Source organism: Chiloscyllium plagiosum, chromosome 9 (assembly GCF_004010195.1).
Source record: "Chiloscyllium plagiosum isolate BGI_BamShark_2017 chromosome 9, ASM401019v2, whole genome shotgun sequence".
Classification (NCBI taxonomy): domain Eukaryota; kingdom Metazoa; phylum Chordata; class Chondrichthyes; order Orectolobiformes; family Hemiscylliidae; genus Chiloscyllium; species Chiloscyllium plagiosum.
In genome coordinates, this window is record NC_057718.1 from 87,676,816 (window position 1) to 87,696,683 (window position 19,868).

Sequence of the window (19,868 nt, forward strand, 5' to 3'; positions counted from 1 at the left end):
TTTGGAGGGGAGCATGCTACCATTGATCCAAGATTGGCAATGGTGCTGTTATTTGTTGGATAAAAGTGCTTCTAACTGAAATTTCATTGTTTGCATTATCAACAAATTCTAACTGGTTTTACTTGCCTTTAGGAAAAAGCAGAAGGTCCTGGCCATTAGTGTCCACAGGGTCATCGGGAAACCTTGGATTACGGTTTAAGTGTCCAACAAGCTACACAACAATTCATCTTGCAAAATCTATTGAGAATTTACACTTTGAAAGAGGTAAAGGGAGGCGCATTACTAAGCCTCAGGTCTCAAGTAGTTCTCTAAAGTCAAACCATGGACATTTTGGTTCCCATGGCCATTCAATGCCCCGCAAAAGGACAAGTTGCCAAAGGTTGTGGGTCAGTGTAAGTTATGAGGACTTGGCACACTCCCGTGTCATTCAAAAGCAGTGGCAAAAATCCCACTCTTCAGATGAGTTGCACAGTAAGACTGGTGCTCTGTCAAACACAGTCCCAGAAACGGGAACAGATATTGCTCTGCCTCGGCAAAGGAAGTTTGCCACAGAAGCAGAAATCAAGAAAATTTCTTGTATGAAGCATCTCAGCTTTGGTGTAAGGGATCTCAGCAAACCAAATCCAGTTCCTTTTGTAAATGCAAAGAACTGCAACACAGAGATCAATACTAGTGGCCCTCAAATTATGCAAAAGGAGGACCTGATCTCAACCCCACTTTTGTGTTCAGAAGAGAAGACCATCCCAACTCCAGTTGTACTGTGTGACCTACCGAATCAACCTACAATACTCCCACCTCCAAGCATTCAGCAAAACCATCATTTTACAGAAGGGTATCAAGATAGTTCTGTGATCTGTAATTCAACAGAAAGCAAGGAACCTTCGGCTGAAACCAGCAGACATTTCAGAGATCCTTCCCAGCCACCACCTGTACCTGCCAAGAAATGCAGAGAGAAAATGCGGAATGGCATCCATCCTGTGCCTCATATTTTGAACAAGTCAAACCCAGCCATTGCCAATAGGTATGGACTGCCCACTAACTTGCAAGTTCCATGTCCCACTGCAGAAATGGTCAACTCAACTGCAGCTACTCATGCCCCTTGTTTGCCAGAGACTGCCTGTTCACCACAGCTGGGACTTAAAACATTTACTGTACCTGGAAGAAAGGCATCTTGGATGAGAGAAGTGGAATTGGAAATGCTAATTGAAAATAAACTGGAATCCGAAGCAATTGATCTTACAGAGCAACCCTACTCTGACAAGGTATAAATAACACTGATTATTCCTTTTGAAAGTAAGTGCCCTGTTGCTAGTATGTAATCAACCAGCCTAATTTAAGAGTGTGTGTATCTCCTCCGGAATTAGCCAAAGAATTGAAGCATAGATACAGCAAGTAGACTTGAAACAGCAACCTTGAAATTCCTGTGGCAGCCATAAGAAGGTAGAAGATGGAGCAGACTTTCTGACATTCACTGCTGGCCTTCCTGACAGGGTTTCATGCTCCATTTGGGTACACTCTAGATGATTTAAAAGCAAAACTTCTTGTAGTCAACTATTCCCACTCGCCATATTCACTGATATCCCAGCCCATCCAGCTAAACTCAGTATCTATGGTAGGAAGTGGCTGCTTCAGCGACCCCTGTGTGATTTTTGTCTTCAGCGTCCCCTTTCTCAATGTCTCCCTGCTTTAATATTATCCCTGTTTACCCGTTCTTGCTATGTTCTTCCTCCTGGAATTCCTCCTTTTCTGGAATTACTGCAGGAGATCTTTGAGAGAGGAAGACAGAAGCTTAGAAGACGTAAGCATTACACCCGTGGGTTTAGGCGATGGAAGCTTCTAGCTGTGTGATATTTCTTAGGGATGTCCCGATGAATGTGCAGGTTAGCATTCATTAACCAGTCCAGTGTGTGCATTTCCTTTATTGCATATCTTTTATCTAGGCATCTTTCAATACAGTATATTGCCTTAAAATTACTCTAATGTCATGGATATTGTCAATGCAAACATGTAGCACAAAGCACACCAGTCTCAATTTTGTAAAAACAAAAGTGTTTGTCTGTGGAAGTGCTGACTATGCTAGCACTTATTGCCTATCCCTAATTTCCCTGGACAAGGTGACAATAAACTAGCACCTTGAATCACTGGCTGGTTTGATTCTAACTGCAAATCTGCATTCTGGCCTACTCCTAATAAGCTTTTAACCCCTTGCTTAACCAAGTATCCGTCCACTTGTTGGTTAAATTCTCTCATTGGAGCTGTTCATTGCTTGGGGGTTGTGTGAAATAGATGTCGCTTTCAATTTGTAAGCCGAAGCCTGGGTGTTGTCCAGGTCATGCTGTGTATGGACATTAACTGCTTCAGTTTCTGAAGAGTCATGAATTGTGTTGAACATTGTATAATCATCAGTGAACATTATCACCTCTGAGTAAAGATAGACAGTAAATAATTGATGAAGTATCTGAAGATGGTTGGACCTAGGACACTACCCTGAGGAAAAAGGACTCCAGTGATGCAGTGTCCTACCTCTGGACCAGGGAGTTTGACTCACATCTCACCTGCTCAGACGGTGCACAATAACATCTCTGAACCGGTTGATTGGAAAATGTCTACCCTAAGGAAATCCTGCAGTGATATTCTGCAGCTGAGATGATTCACCTCCCATAATGCCAATTACCTTACTTTGTGCTAGGTAAATTGTGCTCAACCACTGTTAAGCTTATCCCTAATTCACATTGACTCCAGTTTAGTCAGGCTCCTTGATGTTGTGCTCAGTCATTTTGACTTTATTTCTGGTGTTCAGCTTTATTGTCCATGTTTCATCCGAGGCTATAGTGAGGTCAGGAGCCACAAGATCCTAGTGCAGTGTCAGTAAGCAGGTTTGCAAGTGCTGCTGGACCAATTTACTGATGATCGAGAGTAGACCAATAAGGCAACAATTGGCTGGGTTGAATTTGACATGTTCATGTACAAGACATACTTGGGCAAATTTCCGCATTCCCAGGTAGATGTAAGTGTTGAGCTGTAGTGGAACAGCTTGGTTGGGGGTACAGTTAGTTCTGGAGCATAAGTCTTCAGCATTATTGCCAGAAAGTTGTCCAGACCCATAATCTCTGTAGCCAGTGCCTTTAGCATCTTCTTGATTTCACATGGAGTAAATCAAATTGGGCTGAACATTGACATCTGTGATGCTGTGAACCTCAGGAGGAGGTCAAAGTTGGTCATCCATTTGGTACATTCAGCTGAAGATTGTCGCAAATGCTTCTGCCTAATCCTTTACACTGACCTGCTGCATCAGTAATGATGAGGTATTTGTGAAGCAAGCTCCTTTCTGTTGTTTAGTTGACCACCGCCCTTCACAACTGGATGTGACAGGACTACAGAGCTATGAGTTAATCCATTGGTTGTGCTTAGTTCTGATGATCACTTGCTGCTCATGTTGTTTGTTACCCAACTATCCTGTGTTGTAGCTTCACCATGTTAATGTCAGGTATTTTCAGGTATGCCTGGTATGGCTGTTGGCATGTTGTGTATTATTTATTGAGTTAATTAGTTGTAGAAGTCTACAGCACAGAGAAAAGGTCCTTTGGCCCATAGAGTGTGCACCAATAGAAAAGAGCCACCTACTATTTGAATCACATTTTCCTTGGGTTAGTATGGCTTGGCATCTCAAGTGCATGTCAGATCCTTCTTAAATATTACAAAGGTTTCTGCCTGTACCACCCTTACAGGTAGTGAGTTCCAGATTCCCACTACCCTCTGGGTGAAAACATTTTTCCTCTCATTACCTCTAAATCTCCTGCCCTTTAACTTAAATCTATGCCCCCTGGTCATTGATCACTCCACTAAGGCAAAAAGTTTTTTCTTGTCTATGAGCCTCATAATTTTATACATCTCAATTGTGTCCTCCTTCAGCCTCCTCTGCTCTAATGAAAACAACACCAATCTATCCAATCTCTCTCTTCGTAAGTAAAAATCTCCAGCCCAGACAACATCCAAGTAAATCCCCTCTGCACCCTCTCTAGTGTAATCACATCCTTCCTATAATGTCGATTCCAGAACTTCACCCAGTACTCCAGCTGTGGCCTTACCAACATCTTATACTATTCCAGCAGAACCTCCCTGCTCTTAAGCTGTATACATTAACTAATAAAAGCAAATGTCCTATATGCCACCTTAATCATTTTATCCACCTGTCCTCCTTAAAGGACCACTGGTAGGCATGCACATAAAGGTCCCTCTGGGTACATCCCGATCATTATGTATTTCTTTGCCTTGTTTGTCCTGCCCATGTGCATCACCTCACATTTATCTGGAATGAATTCCATTTCCCACTAATCAGCCATCTGGCCAACCCATCTACATCCTCCTATAATCTAAGACTGTCCTCTTCACTATTTAATATTCCACCAATTTTTGTTGTCATCTGTAAACTTTGATACCCCTGCTACATTAAAGACTAATCCATTTTTATATACCACAAACAGGGCCCCAACACTGATCCCTGCAGAACCTCACTGAGCCAAGCTTCCAGTCACAAAATACCCCTTTAACATCTCCTTCTGCCTCCTGCTACTCAGCCAATTCTGGATCTAATTGGCCAAATTTCCTTGGATCCTATGGCCTTCTACCTTTCTATCAGTCTCCCATGCAGGACTTTATCAAAAGCCTTGCTGAAGTCCAGATAGACCATGTTAAACTCTTTATCCTCATCTACACACCTGGTCACCTTTTCGAAAGATTCGATCAAGTTGGTCAGACCTGATCACCCCTTAATAAAATCATGCTTACTGCTCTTGATTAATCCTACCTTTCTAAGTGCAGATTAATTCTGTCCCTGAGGATGGTTTCCAATTGTTTCCCTACCACTGAGGTTAGACCAACTGATCTGTAGTTTCTCGGTTTATCCCATCTTGAATAATGGTACCACATTCACTGCCCTCAAGACCTCTACTACCCTTTTTTTGTGACCAGGCAGGAATTGAAAATTATTGCTCACACCCCTACTATTTGCCTCTCTCAGCTGTCTGGGATACATTTCATCCAGCCCTGGAGGTTTATCTACTAAGCCTGTCAAACCACTCAGAACCTCCTCTCTGTCTATGCTATTTTCTTTAACTGTACCACAGACCTTCTTCCTGATTTCTACACAAACATCGTTCCTTAACACAGGCATAAAGTATTCAGTTAGAACCCTACCTACATCCCCTGACATACATTACCACTGATCCTTAATGAGCCCTACTGTTACTCTAGTTTCTTTTCTTAATGTCCTTGTAAAATAATTTAGAATTTTGCTTTATTTTACCTGCTATTGTTCTTTCACTCCCCTCTTTTCTCTCTCCTGATTTCCTTTGCAAGTTTCTTCTTGCACATTCTATACTCCAATGGGGCTTCTGCTATTTGAGTCCTTGGTATCTGCTATCAACCTCCCTTTGTCTCTTTATCCAATCCTGTATATCCCTTGATATCAGGAGTCACAGGATTTATTGATCCCACCCTTTGTCTTTTTTGGAACAAGGCCGAGGATTCCCTGGTTTGATACTAATGTCAAAGTGTGGAATGTGCTTGAAGATGGGTATAGCTGAGAGTTGTGGTCAAATAGTTTTGCTGCTGATGACCAATGTCATGGTTGCCCAGTTTTGAGTTTCTGAATCTGTTCAAAGTCTGTCCCATATAGCACCACTACAAGGTGAATCCTCAGTGTGAAGGTGGGACCTCATCTCCAAGGTGACGGTGTGGTGATCATTCCGACCAATTATTGTTGTGGACAAATAGATCTGAGGCAGGCAGATTGATGACATTGAGGTCAAGTATCTTTTTTCCTCTTGTTGGTTCCATCAACACTTGTTGCAGACCCAACCTAGCAACTATGTCCTCCTGGATTCTGCCAATTTGCTCAACAGACTGAACTACAGCAATATCAAAGTCCACCACCAAGGGTGCATTCTGTGTTCTTGCCACCTTCTTGAAGTGCTGTTCAACTTGGAGGCGTACTGATTCATCAGCTGATGGGGAGTGGTCAGTTGTAATCAACAGGAGATTTCCTTAACCTGATGCCCTAAAGCTTTGTGGGGCATGGAGTCAATACTGAGCACTCCAGGGCAACTCCTTCCTGACTCTGTATGACTTTGCCATCACCTCTGATAGGTCTATCCTGTCACGGGGGCATGATGAATCCAGGGATGGTGATGGTGACGGTGACATCTAGGACATTATGATATGATCCTAAAAATGACAATATGATCATAAACATATGGGTGTGTCAGGCTATTCCTAAGTAGCCTGTGAGTCAGCTTTCCCAATGTTGGCACTGGCCCCTGGATTATTAGTAAAGTGGATTTTCCAGGGTTGGCATGATTGTGTTTGCTGTTGTCATTTCTGGCGCTTAGATTGTTGCTGAGTAGTCTGTCCATCTTCACTCCTGTGGACTTTTCACCAGTATTGCATAAAAAAACTGAGTGGCTTGCTAGACCATTTCAGCGTGAACAGCATTTCTGTCAGTCTGGAGTCACATGTAGACCCTACTAGGTAAGGAGAAAGTGACGACTGCAGATGCTGGAGATCAGAGCTGAAAAATGTGTTGCTGGAAAAGCGCAGCAGGTCAGGCAGCATCCAAGTAGCAGGGAAATCGACGTTTCAGGCATAAGCCCTTCTTCAGGAATGAGGAAGATGTGCCAAGCAGGCTAAGAAAAAGGTAGAGAGGAAGGACTTGGGGGAGAGGCGTTGGGAATGCGATAGGTGGAAGGAGGTTAAGGTGAGGGTGATAGACCGGAGTGGGGATGGGGGGCGGAGAGGTCGGGAAGAAGATTGTAGGTCAAGAAAGCGGTGCTGAGTCCGAGGGTTGGGACTGAGATAAGGTGGGGGAAGAGGGAATGAGGAAGCTGGAGAAATCTGCATTCATCCCTTGTGGTTAGAGGGGTCCTAGGCGGAAGATGAGGTGCTCTTCCTCCAGGCGTTGTGTTGCCATGGTCTGGCGATGGAGGAGGCCAAGGACCTGCATGTCCTTGGTGGAATGGGAGGGGGGAGTTAAAGTGTTCAGCCATGGGGCAGTTGGGTTGGTTGGTGCGGGTGTCCCAGAGGTATTCTCTGAAACATTCCGCAAGTAAGCAGCCTGTCTCCCCAATATAGAGGCCACATCGGGTGCAGCGGATGTAGTAAATGATGTGTGTGGAGGCACAGGTGAATTTGTGACGGATATGGAAGGATCCCTTGGGGCCTTGGAGGGAAGTGAGAGGGGAATGTGTGGGCACAAGTTTTGCATTTCTTGTGGTTGCAGGGGAATGTGCCGGACGTGGAGGTTGGGTTGGTGGGGGGTGTGGACCTGACGTGGTCCGGAACGCTGATAGGGGAGTGGAGGGGAGGGAAATAATATCCTTTGTGGTGGGGTCTGTTTGGAGGTGGCGGAAATGACAAGGAGACTAGGTAAGAGAGAGTTTTCACTGAACACCGCTTTCCCTTTAACAGAGACAGCATCTGAAGACACAGGTGGTGGAGACAGAGTTTGGAATTTAGCCTGCCCATCTTATCCTGTGATCTTACTGATAGCAAATATGGCAGCTCACTAAACATCCAATATAGGTCTACTCTTTCAAAAATTCATTGTTGTCTAAACAATGATTGGTCGTTGATTGAAAGGATAATTTGCCTTCGAAAGTAGTCAAGTACAACTTGATTTGATCCATAAATGCTGGTCAGGAAGGAACTAACTCTCCTGGAACTAGCAGCCAATTCAAGTTTCGAATCATTTTTATTCAAAATAATAGTGTTCTGATGGGACCATCTCCTTCTTTCATGATGTCTAGCATGGCCGATGTGGGATTCCGACAGTGCTGGTACAGAGGTATGCAGAAGAGCTAGGACATGCTGCAGAGCATGTGGCTGCCACTATGGAGCTCGTGAGAGTTAGACAGCTCCGCAAGCAACACCGAATGGCGGTGAGTATTACAACCGATAATTTTATATCAGTGAGCATTGTAGTCCCTTCATCCCACTTCCCCCACCCTCCTGGTGCTGGTCATTGCCCTCTTTTCCCCAGCTCCCATGGCCCTCCTTCCCCCAGTCCCATCACCCTTAATCCCCTCTTCCCACCATTTGCAGCCCTTACCCTGACTTCCCGGGTACAAATTGGCTGCTGCCTTTGTGTTACAACAGCGAGAGCACTTCAGAAATGCTTTATGGATGTCAAGTGCATGCTTATGAAAGGCACTAGACAAATGCAGGATTGCTCTTCCTTGTTACGATACAGACAATTTTGCGAATGGTTTATTTTGTTTAAAACTTCAATTTGGACATAGTAAATTCCAATACTGAGAACTAATTGTTACTGCAACCACATCACGGGAGATTTGATTTATCAAAAAGCAGTAAGTAGCAGCCATTTACATAAGAAATACAAGAAAATGTGATCACAAATTGATGGGAAAGTCTAATTACAGTATGGCAAGTTTACATTGGTCTTAACCATAATGTATGTTGGCTGAGGAATTTGTAATAAAACGACAAAGTACAAAGAATACAATGAAATACTTTGAAGTAGGGACGGAATAATGTTTATTCATCTTGATCCATTTGACCTCCAATGACCATTCATATAGTACACTTCCTGAAATGTTGCTTATAATTGAGAGCACTACAAAAGATGTCAATGGCCAAGGGACATAATTCAGTGTCACTGTCCTATTTCTTTTGCCTGATGTCTAGATTCCAAGCTCTTTTGATAAGATGAGCAGAAATACTACAGCCCTAGAAATATCTAATGAGTCTTCAAGGAGCTGATCTTCATAGGACTGCCGTGTGGATCATTACATCCCCAGCGCCTCAGGCAGCACTCTGCATCGGTTAAAGGAGTGATTTACGGACAGCTTTCCATCATTGGAATCGAAGGCCCAGCATGCCATGAGAGTAGCTGTTACATGCATTGTGTGTCCTTCATTATTTCATCTGTTTCTATGACAAACTTTACACTGCAGAAGCTGTTAATAAAGCAATGCTACAATATTCAAAAGGTAGCTGAAGGAAACAGAGTGGAGTTAAAAGGCTGACTATAAACTTGTTCATGGTATGTAGGTAGTTCTCTTAGCTGGCCATTATGGCTCCTGGGAAAACCAGGTTTCTGCCAACTTTATGGCACTGAGGAAACTGTCAGCATTTAGCTCAGACTGAATCGCATTAAATTCAAGATTCAAGAAATTAGACACTGCAGTTTCAAATAATAAATTACAGTTTTTAGCCCTGTGCCCAGATTGTACAAAACACTGTCACTGAACTGCAGATGAGGTCCATTCTAGACTCATACTCAGTGTATGAAGGTCTCTTTCTTTGTCTATTCTTGACCTATGTCCTGTGTGAAAACCCCTCTCACTCCCTAGATTATTATCTGACAATACTTGCTTTGCTGCACACAATAAACATTACAAATTCAAAGTATCTTAGAAGTGAAAATGTGTCATAACTCTGAAGCTAAAAAATATACCCATTTAATGTTTTGTGATGATCCCAGGTTGTTGGGTGCTGTTGTCAGTTTTGGGCCTGTCTGTTTCATGTCACCACTCCATTGTATGTTGCCTTATGATTGCAGTGAAACGTGGATCTCTGGGGTTATCCAGAAGCAATTCTTTACATTCTGATATATTCATGTATATTTGAGATCGAGGAAATGTTCACCTTGTAGAATTATAGAAACTACAGTACAGCAGCTGCCCATCTACCCTCATAACAACTGTAACAGATGTTAAACTGGAGCTCTGTGCTGCAGTTCTGTTCTCCAACACATTGCCCATTATCCTTGATCACAATTGACAAGAATCCTGCTCTGGCTAAAGAATTCTTTTCTTCTGTGTCCTTGGCTCCAGCATCAATTTCCTTCAATTATAACGGGTTGGAATGTGTTCTGTTAGGCCTTTCAAAGGCACAAGAGAATGTAATTCCCATGTGGTCAGCAGAAACTCTTCAGACATGTGTTGACTGTAGCCCCACCTCCCACCATGAAGGGGGCTTGGTGCCTTCACTGACCAGAATCTCCTCTGCATATTACACATTCCAGCAGGAGTGGGCTTTGTCCCAACTCCCAGTATCTTCCCTCTACCCAGAGATCCACATACCCACCACACCACTTGTACCAGATACCATAATTTCAGATCCCAAGTATTTAACTAATGTAATAACACAGTCCTATTGCTTGATGTTCTATATAACTAACTCAAATTCTTTGATTATTACATTATATTTCCCCACCTAGCATTATAATGATACTGGAAGCTTTATCGTGTCAATTGCAGTGTATTTTAATATAAGCTTCTGATTCTCCTTTTGGCTTTGATGTTAATTAAAAACTGGATCATGTGTCTTGAACATCTGGTCAAAATGTAAGACTCATCGTAAATGTTGATAGCAAATTGAAAATATTGAAAAGCAGCACAAAATTAAACTGATGCACTTTGTGTATTTGAGAATATTTAAGTAACTTATTATATGTTTCCTTAACAATGTAAGTAACTATAACATACTGGTAGCAAAACATGCTTATAAAGTGTAGTCAATCAAAGGTATGCCTTATTAATGTGAGGTATGTATGTGTAAATATTCCTATCTGTTCCATTTAGCAGAATAATATTGAAATGTTTTTCAATAAAGTAACATTTGGATGAATTTCTGAATTTTCCTGAAAAACGAGAAGTTACTCATTTCCACTCTCATCCAGTTAGTTATAACAACAGCGTATTTTGTTACGCTGCAGCTGATGCTAATGCTGGACAAGTCAGATTCCAGAGTAAAACTGGATTGATAAACCATAAATTTTATGATTTGGTTACTGTACAGGCCAGTTACTGAACATATTCAGAGGACTGCCAGTGTACTTCTAACAAAAGAACATACTTTTTTCCCCCTTTTGTGTAATAAAGGTATAAAAGAAGTTTTGAAAATATCTTATTATGACTTGCAAGCCTTTCTCAAGCAGTATGCTTTTCAGACACTGAACCTGAGTGAAGAATTGATCATATTTTCACTCTTTTTAATTTATTACTAAACAGATGGGTGTGCAAGCTTTTTCTTGGAATTTGCTATAGTTTCATCAGGTGTGATTCTCTGCATTTAATTCCAAGACACAGGCTAACTCATTAACTTTTCTCTTACTTTGATGATTTGGCTGCTAAACAGCCCATTTGGTGGTATGTACCTTTTTTGAACTAATACTGGCTGTTCTTTCTCCAGATTGTAAAGCGTAACTTAAAGTAGTTGTTTCAGCAATGATCTCACCAGGTAGCTTGTGTAGTCATTTAGTTTAAGTCACGTGACCTGTTAGAAATGTTGTTTTGACCCAATGTTAGATAATATGAACTCTGACCCTTAAAACAATTCATCTTCACAGAATTGAACAGCCATTTGCCTCCACTTTCAGATTAAAGCTCCCAAACATCCATACATCATAAGCATTGTACTTTCATATGTTTAAACTTATCAACACACTCCAGCATTCATGACACTGAGCCTTATATGGAGATAGTGAGGGAAGTTGACCAAAAGCTTGGACTAAGAGGTAAGTTTTAAGGGGTTTATCAAAGGAGTGTAGAAAATGAAATTCAGAGCTGCACGTTGACCGCTGAAGGTATGGTGACTGATGGTGGGGCAAACAAAACCGGTTTCCAAAAGACCAGAGATTTGGAGGATTTGAGAGCTGGGGGATGCTACAATGAGAGGGAGGGTGAGGTTATAGAGAAATTTGAAAGCCAGAATGAGAATTTTTAAACTAATGCTTTGCTGGTGATGGAACCCAGGGATGGAAATAGAGAAGCTGGCTGAACAGAAAATGGTGCAGCCAAGTTTTGAATAATTTCAGGTTTCACAGAGAAGCATATTTGTGATTTCTTAATACTTTTACTGATAAAATATTGGCCACTCATGGCTCTAATAATGGGAATTCAGTGCTACCAAAGTGGATCACCTTAATTAGGCTAAATATCAAAAGGCTGAACATTTATGAAGTTATGCAAACACTCCGTTTGGAGTCCAGATAGGGCATTAGACAGGATTGATACTGGCTAAAATGTTATGAAAAGAAATGTGCGCAAATGTCCATGCCTGAAAGAATTACATCAGCGAATCATAAAATTGTTACAGCACAGAGGAGGCCATTTAGCCCACTGTGTCTATGCTAGCTCTCTGCAAGAACAATACATTTAATGCCACTTTTTTCCTCTTCCCCATACCCATACAAGTTTCCTCCCCTTCAGTTAGTGATCACAGTTTCTTTTGATAGTCACCATTGAATCTGAATCCACCAACACATTCTGGCAGTATTTTTCAAATCCAATTGATGCACTGAATGAACAATTAAGTCTGCCTCCTCTACTTCTTGATCCTTCCATCAATGGGAATAGATTTTTGCTATCGCCTTTGTCCAGACTTGGAGAAGAAATGGTTGAGAAGAGATTTTCTGAGGAGAAAAAGCCCCGGCTTCTACAATCTAGCTATAAAACACAAGTTCTTCATCTCTCGAACCATTCTCATGAATCTTTCCTCAATCGTCTATAAAGCCTTCATAACACTGTGAAAATGCAGTGCCCAGAACTGGATGCAGTATGCCACTTGAAGCTAAAGAGTTTTTACAGTCCAGAAAGCAGCTCTTTGCCCATTGTATGCATTAGTCATCAAGCATCTATCCTCACCCCATTTTCCAGCACTTAGCCATGTATAATGTGGCAGTTCAAGTACTCATTTAAATGCTACTAAAATATTTTGGGGGTTCTTACTCCTAACACCTTTTGAGCAATGAGTTCCAAATGTCCAATACCCACCACCCTCTAGATGAAAAGATTGTTCCTTAAATCCCCTCTAAACCTCCTACTTCCTACCTTAAATCTATGCTCCCTGGTTATTGATCCCTCTCTGAAGGGGAAATATTTCTCCACATTTACCTTGTCCATGCACTGCAGAACTTCGTAAACCTCAATCAGATTCCCTTTCAGCCTTCTCGAAGGAAAACAATTTCAGACTATCTAGAATAAAACAAAATTACAGTGGATACTGGAAATTTGAAAGAATCACAGATTCCCTCCACTGTGGAAGCAGGCCATTCAGCCTATACTGACCCTCAGAACAGCATCCCACCCAGACCCACCTCTCTGCTCTATCCCTGTAACCCTGTATGTCCCATTGCTAGTCCAATTATCCTGCACATCCCTGAATGGGCAACTTAGCATGGCCAGTCTACCCAACCTGTACTCTTTGGACTGTGGGAGGAGATCCACGCAGACATGGGGAGAATGTACAAACTGCACACACAGTGACCCAAGGCTGGGATTGAACTCGTGTTCCAAGTACTGAGAGGTAGCAGCGCTAACCACAGAGCCACTACGCTGAAACAATCCTGGCCTGTCTGTTGACTCTTCATAGTTGAACCGCTCCAGCCCAAGCAACATCCTTGTGAATCTTCTCTGCAATCTAGGGAAATTGCATCCTTCCCATAGTGAGGTTAACAGAACTGCACACAGTACTCCAGCTGTACCCTAACTAATGTTATGTACAAGTCTCTTATAACCTCAAATAAAGAGAAATTTCTGGTAAAACGCAGCAGGTCAGGCAGCATCTCTAGGGAGAAAGCAGAGTTAACATTTTGAGTGTCCATCAGAATTGCCTGTAGTTTGGTTAATGCTGAAGACGAGGTTGGAGGAGGAGTGCTTTATAAAATAATGGGGGATATTGATAGAATTAATGCAAAGAGGGAGGTGAGTGCATAGGTGGTGTCCATTGTGAAGGACGAAATTTCTAACTACTTGGAAATGCATGGTAAAATAGGACAAAAGTCGGCATGGTTTCATCAAGGGGAGGTCATGCTTGACAAATCTTTTAGAATTCTTTGAGGAGGTAATGAGCAGGTTAGACCAAGAGGAGTCAATGGCTGTTATCTATATGGACTTCCAGAACGCCTTTGATAAAGTGCCGCACAGGAAGCTGCTGAGTAAGATGAGGGCTCATGGTGTGAGAGGCAAGGTACTAGCATGGATAGAAGATTGGTTGTTTGGCAGAAACCTGAGAGTAGGGATAAAAGATTCTTTCTCAGGATGGAAGCTGGGTGACTGGTGGTGTTCCACAAGGGGCAGTGTTGGGACCACAACTTTTTACTTTATACATTAATGATCTGGATGAAGGAACTGAGGCATTCTGGCTTAGTTTGCAAATGATACAAAGATAGGTGAAGAAACAAGTAGTATTGAAGAGATGGGGAGGTTGCAGAAAGATTTGGACAGGTTAAGAAAGTGGCAGATGACATACAGTATGGGAAAGCGTGAGGTCATACACTGAGAGAAAGAATAGAGGCATGGACTATTTTCTAAATTCAGAAATCTGAAGTGTAAAGGGAGTTGGAATCCTAGACTAGGTTTCTCTTAAGGTAAGCTTGCAGGTTGAGTCGATAGTTAGGAAGGCAAATACAATGTTGGCATTCGTTTCAAGAGGACTAGAATATAAAAGCAGGGATGTACTTCAGAGGCTTTAAAAGGCTCTGGTCAGACCATATTTAGAGTATTGTGAGCAACTTTGGGCCCCATGCTTCACAAAGGATGTAATGTCCCTGGAGTCAGTCCAGAGAAGGTTCATGAGAATGGACCCAAGAATGAAAGGCTTTACATATGAGGAACATTTGAGGACTCTGGGGACTATACTCAATGGAGTTTAGAAGGATAAGGGGGGATCTGATTGAAACTTACAGAATACTGAATAGCCTGACAGAGTGGACATTGGGAAGATGTTCTCACTGGCAGGAGTGATGAGGACCTGAGGGCACAGCCTTAGACTAAAGGGAAGACCTTTTGGAATGGAGATAAGGAGAAACTTCTTTAGTCAGAGATTGGTGAATCTCTGGAATTAATTGCCACAGAAGGCTGTGAAGGCTAGCTTATTGAGTATATTTAAAACAGAGCTCTTGATTACCAAGGAGATCAAAGGTTACAAGGAGAAAGTAGGAAAATGGGGTTGAAAAACCTATCAGCTATGATCAAATAGCGGATCAGATTCAATGGGCTGAATGGCCTAATTTCTGCTCCTATGTCTTATGGTGTTATACTTCACAGAGAGGGAGAGATTTGAAAGGTGTAGGTAAATGAGGGGATTATGGATGGCAGGCCAGGGCAGAATAGAAGCTGAATAAATGATAATGAGATCTGAGGTAGCAGAAAATGGGTAGTCTCTGCTGAAAGCAGACCATGTCATAACAGGACGAGATGTGGGATGGATAAAAAAAATGAGAAGACAGAATCAGTTTCTAAAGTTATTGAACTCCGTGTTGAGTCCTAGAGGCTGCAGGGTTCCCAAGCAGAACATGAGGCATTGTTCTTTGAGATTGCGCTGAGCTTTGCTGGAACATTGCAATAGGTCTGCGGCAGATGTTGGCATGGAACGCAGTAGTGTGTTGAAGTGGCAAGCAACTACAAGCTAAGAGTCGTTATTGTGGACAGGACATAGGTGTTTTGTAAAGCAGTCACCTAGACTGCATTTTATTTCCCCAATGTAGAGGAGACCACATTGTGAACAGTGAATATTTTGGACTAGGTTGAGTGAAGGGCAGGTAAATTTCTGCTTCACCCTGAAAGGTGTGTTTGGGGCCTTAGATAGTGAGGAGGAAGAATTAAATGGGCAGGTGTTACCTTTTCTGCAATTGCATGGAAACCTGTTGTGGGGCTCCGGGGAGGTGTTGAGAATTGAGGAGGAGTGGAGTAGAGTTTCGCAGAGGGAATGGTCCCTGCAGAATATTGACAAATGAAGGTAAGGGGATGTGTGTTTGTTCGCGGCATCATGTTGGAGGTGAAGGCAATGGCAGATTCCAATCCTTTGGATGTGGAGGCTGGTGGAATGGTCAGTGAGGACCAGGGAGGGATCGAAAAGCAGGAGATGGGATGGACATGGTAGTAGGGAATCTTTGGCTGAGGAAAAAGGTGGACTTTTCTGTGCGCAACCTCACCACCATCACTGCAGAAAATGGTATCATTGGAACAATTACTATGAAGGTGGAGAAGCTGGGAGAAAGAAATAGTGTCTTTTCAGGAAACGTTGTGAGCGTGGATAGTCAAGGTAATTGTGGGAGTCAGCAGGTTTGTAATGGATATTGGTGTTGAGATACCAGTGTCGGACTGGGGTGGACAAAATCAGAAGTCACATGACAGCAGGTTGTAGTCCAACAGGTTTATTTAAAATCACAAACTTTCAGAGCACTGTTTCTTCGTCAGGTGAAGTTGAGGGAGGCACAGAATATATACACAGAGAAAATGGCAAGATAATTCCAGGTAATGGATCCAGTGTGAATAGTTTGTCAACAGTCTGAATAACAAGGGAAGGGAAGTTAAATAAACTTATTGGACAATAACCTGGTGTCGTGTGACTTATAGATATTGGGGACCAGCCTAATCTCAGAAATGGAAACAGATGTCAAGGAAGGGAAGGGAGGAGTTGAAAGTGGACCAAGTAAAGGTGAGGGCAAGGTGGAAATTGGAATTGAAATTGATAAACTTTACCAGTTCAGAACAAGAGGGGGAGGTGGCACCGATATCATCAGTATACCAGAGGAAGTGTTATGGGTGGGGACTGGAGTAGGACTGGAATAAGGAATGTTCCATACATCCCACAAAGAGACAGGCATTAACAGGAGCCCATGTGGGTACCCATGGCCACCCCTTTGACCTGAAGAAAGTGAGGGGAGTTAAAGGAGCAGACTGGGTGACTGCTTTGCAGAACACCTCTGGTCTGTGCACAAGCAGGACTCAGTCAGTCATTTTAACACCGCATTCTTCTCGCTTGCCCCACATGTCTGTCTTTGGCATCGTGCAGTGAGTCACAGCGCAAACTGGAGGAACAATATCTTATCTTCAAACTAGGCACTTTACAGCCTTCTAGACTTAATATTGAGTTCAATACCTTTAAATTTCTCCCCCTTCTTTTACCTTATCATGTCGGGGAGAAAGTGAGGTCTGCAGATGCTGGAGATCAGAGCTGGAAATGTGTTGCTGGAAAAGCGCAGCAGGTCAGGCAGCATCCAGGGAACAGGAGAATCGACGTTTCGGGCATAAGCCCTTCTTCAGGAATGAAGAAGGGCTTATGCCCGAAACGTCGATTCTCCTGTTCCCTGGATGCTGCCTGACCTGCTGCGCTTTTCCAGCAACACATTTCCAGCTCTACCTTATCATGTCGTCCCCTCCCCCTCATCCCGCTTACTGTCCTTTCAAGTCTGGCAGGAGACACACCATTGTTCTGCCATTCTCACATTCTGATCACTTAATCTACACTATCAACAGCTTTTCTTCACTGGCACCCTACACTCACTAACACCAGCAACATGCCCCCACAACCCTACAATCGCATAAATACTGTCTCCTCCATACACTCTCTCCATGGGTGCTGCCTGACCTACTGTGATCGCCATCAGTTGTTTTTAGTGCAGATTCTAGCATCTACAGTAATATGTTCCCATCTGTTATGACATAACTCCCCCTCCCAATCCCCAAGGACATGCAAGTCCTGGGCTGCCTCCATCGCCAAATCAAAGCCACTGCCAACTGGAAGAAGAACACTTCATCTTCTGCCTCAGGACCCTACACCACACAGCATCAACATCAACTTCACCAATTACCAAATCTCCCCTCCCTCCACCTCATTCCAGGTCCAACACTCCAACTCAGCACTCCTGTCTTACCTGTCCATCTTCCTTCCCACCTATCTGCTCTACCCTCCCCACCGATTTATTGCAATTACCTCCCTCCTGCATCCGCCTATCACCATCCTACCTATCTCCCCCCACCCCCACCTCTGTTTATCTCTTAGACCCCTTCCCACTCCACATTCCTGATGAAGGGCTTATGTCTGAAGCATTGACTCTCCTGCTTCTCAGATGCTGCCTTTAGAAACATCGATTTTCCTGCTCGTCAGATGCTGCCTGACCTGCTGTGCTTTTTCAGCACCACTCTAATCTAGACTCTGGTTTTCAGCATCTGCAGTCCTTGTTTTTAACTCTGATGCTGCCTGACTTTTTTTTGCTTTTCCAGCACCACACTTTTTGACTATGAGTTTGTCTTAGCATGGCAACCCATTTTGATCCACTTTCAGGTCTATTATCAGATTACATAGAATAAAAAAGTTTAAGAATTGCAGATGCTGAAAGTGAGAAACAAAACGCCAAAATTGCTTAGGAAATGGCCCTTGCAGAGGAAGGACTAAAGAGAGAACTTTTGAATTTCAGAAGTTGGAACTGAAAAGTAAAGGTTTTCTTAAAATGAGGGAGTTTAAACATTCACATCCAGAAGTTGAGAGAGCTTGTGTGCAAGATTCGCACCTGAATTGGCAGATATTCATGAGTTAGTTCATAAATCAAAGTTTGGCTTCTGACATTAATTTCAGTCTGTGAAGGATAGAAATTGGGGAAAAGAGAAATTCTCAGATGGTATAAGAAAAGGATATCTCATTGTAGATAGTAATAATAGTTTACCACAGATCATAAAAGAAGTCCATGAGGGGGAGAAGAGAAGTGTAAAAGACCCCAGGTGTTCTCACTGTAATAAAGTAAAACACATGAAGTTGCAGTGCTGGTGGTTTAAAAAATGGCACTGGGAAGATTGGTGTGGGAAAACAGGAGAAGCCAGAGATTTTGTTGAAGTTGTAAAGGAATGCACAGTGGAAGCTAAAAAGCTGTGCCAGAATGTCAGGAGTTGGTTGAGAAGAAAGAACTCATTAAAGAATTTACTTGTATGGGTAAGGTTTATTCATGTGCGCCAGGAGGAGCAGTTAAAGAAATTAAGATTATAAGAAATACAGGAGCAAGTCAATCTTTGATGATGAAAGACGAGGAGATATGTAATTCAGAAGGAATATTACCAGAAAAGATGTTACTGGAATTCATGGTGAGAAGAGCAATGTTCCATTAAATAATGTAAGGCTGGAGAGTCCTTTGAAAAGAGTGCAGGTGAATAGTTCCTTGGAAGTAGAGTCGAGGGTAGATAGGATAGTGAAGAAAGCGTTTGGTATGCTTTCCTTTATTGGTCAGAGTATTGAGAATAGGAGTTGGGAGGTCAAGCTGTGGCTGTACAGGACATTGGTTAGGCTATTTTCGGAACATTGTATGCAATTCTGGTCTCCTTCCTATCGGAAGGATGTTGTGAAACTTGAATGTGTTCAGAAAAGATTTTCAAGGAAGTTGCCAGAATTGGAGGATTTGAGCGAAAGGGAGAGGCTGAATAGGCTGGGGCTGTTTTCCCTGGAGGCTGAGGGATGACTCTATAGAGGCTTATAAAATCTTGAGAGGCATGGATAGGGTAAATAGACAAAGTCTTTTATCCTGTGGTGGGGAGTCCAGAACTAGAGGGCATAGGCTTAGGGTGACAGGAGAAAGATATAAAAGAGACCTAAGAGGCAACTTTTTCACACACAGGCTGGTGTATGTTGGGAATGAGCTACCAGAGGAAGTGATGGATGCTGGTACATTTGCAGCATTTAAAAGGCATCTGGATCGGATGAATAGGAACGGTTTAGAGGAATATGGACCAGGTGCTGGCAAACGGGACTAGATTAGGTTAGGATATCTGGTCGGCATGGACGAATTGGACCAAAGGGTCTGTTTCTGTGCTGTACATCTCTATGACTCTGTGAAGAGTGGTGAAGTAGTGGTAGCAGTAATAGAGAAATTTTCTGTTCCAGAGATACAGCATATCCTCAGTCATGATGTAGCTGGATCACAGTGGAAGTGATGCCTACTGTGGTTGAAAAACCATTGGAAAATTCAAACAATTGAGGTGTTACCGGAAGTATATACTGGGATTTTTCTGACTTTCTGTTAACAAGGTCTCAAAGCAATTGGTTGAAGCAGGAGGAGAAATCAAGGAGTAAAGATA

General features: G+C 42.7%; 1 protein-coding gene across 6 annotated transcripts in view; it reads left to right on the forward strand.

The window, feature by feature from the left end:
• The window catches only part of sash1a (SAM and SH3 domain containing 1a), a 131,043-nt gene extending 120,367 nt beyond the window's left edge, over positions 1-10,676 (forward strand). For 3 of the 6 annotated variants that reach the window (XM_043696466.1, XM_043696467.1, XM_043696465.1), the window contains 3 exons: positions 133-1,262; positions 7,803-7,934; positions 8,701-10,676. In XM_043696466.1, the coding sequence (XP_043552401.1) occupies positions 133-1,262; positions 7,803-7,934; positions 8,701-8,775 (1,337 nt within the window). In that variant the 3' untranslated portion in view covers positions 8,776-10,676. The remainder of the gene's footprint in view (positions 1-132; positions 1,263-7,802; positions 7,935-8,700) is intronic. The other 3 variants (XM_043696469.1, XM_043696468.1, XM_043696470.1) reach the window with 2 other exon arrangements.
• Positions 10,677-19,868: the final 9,192 nt, after the last annotated feature.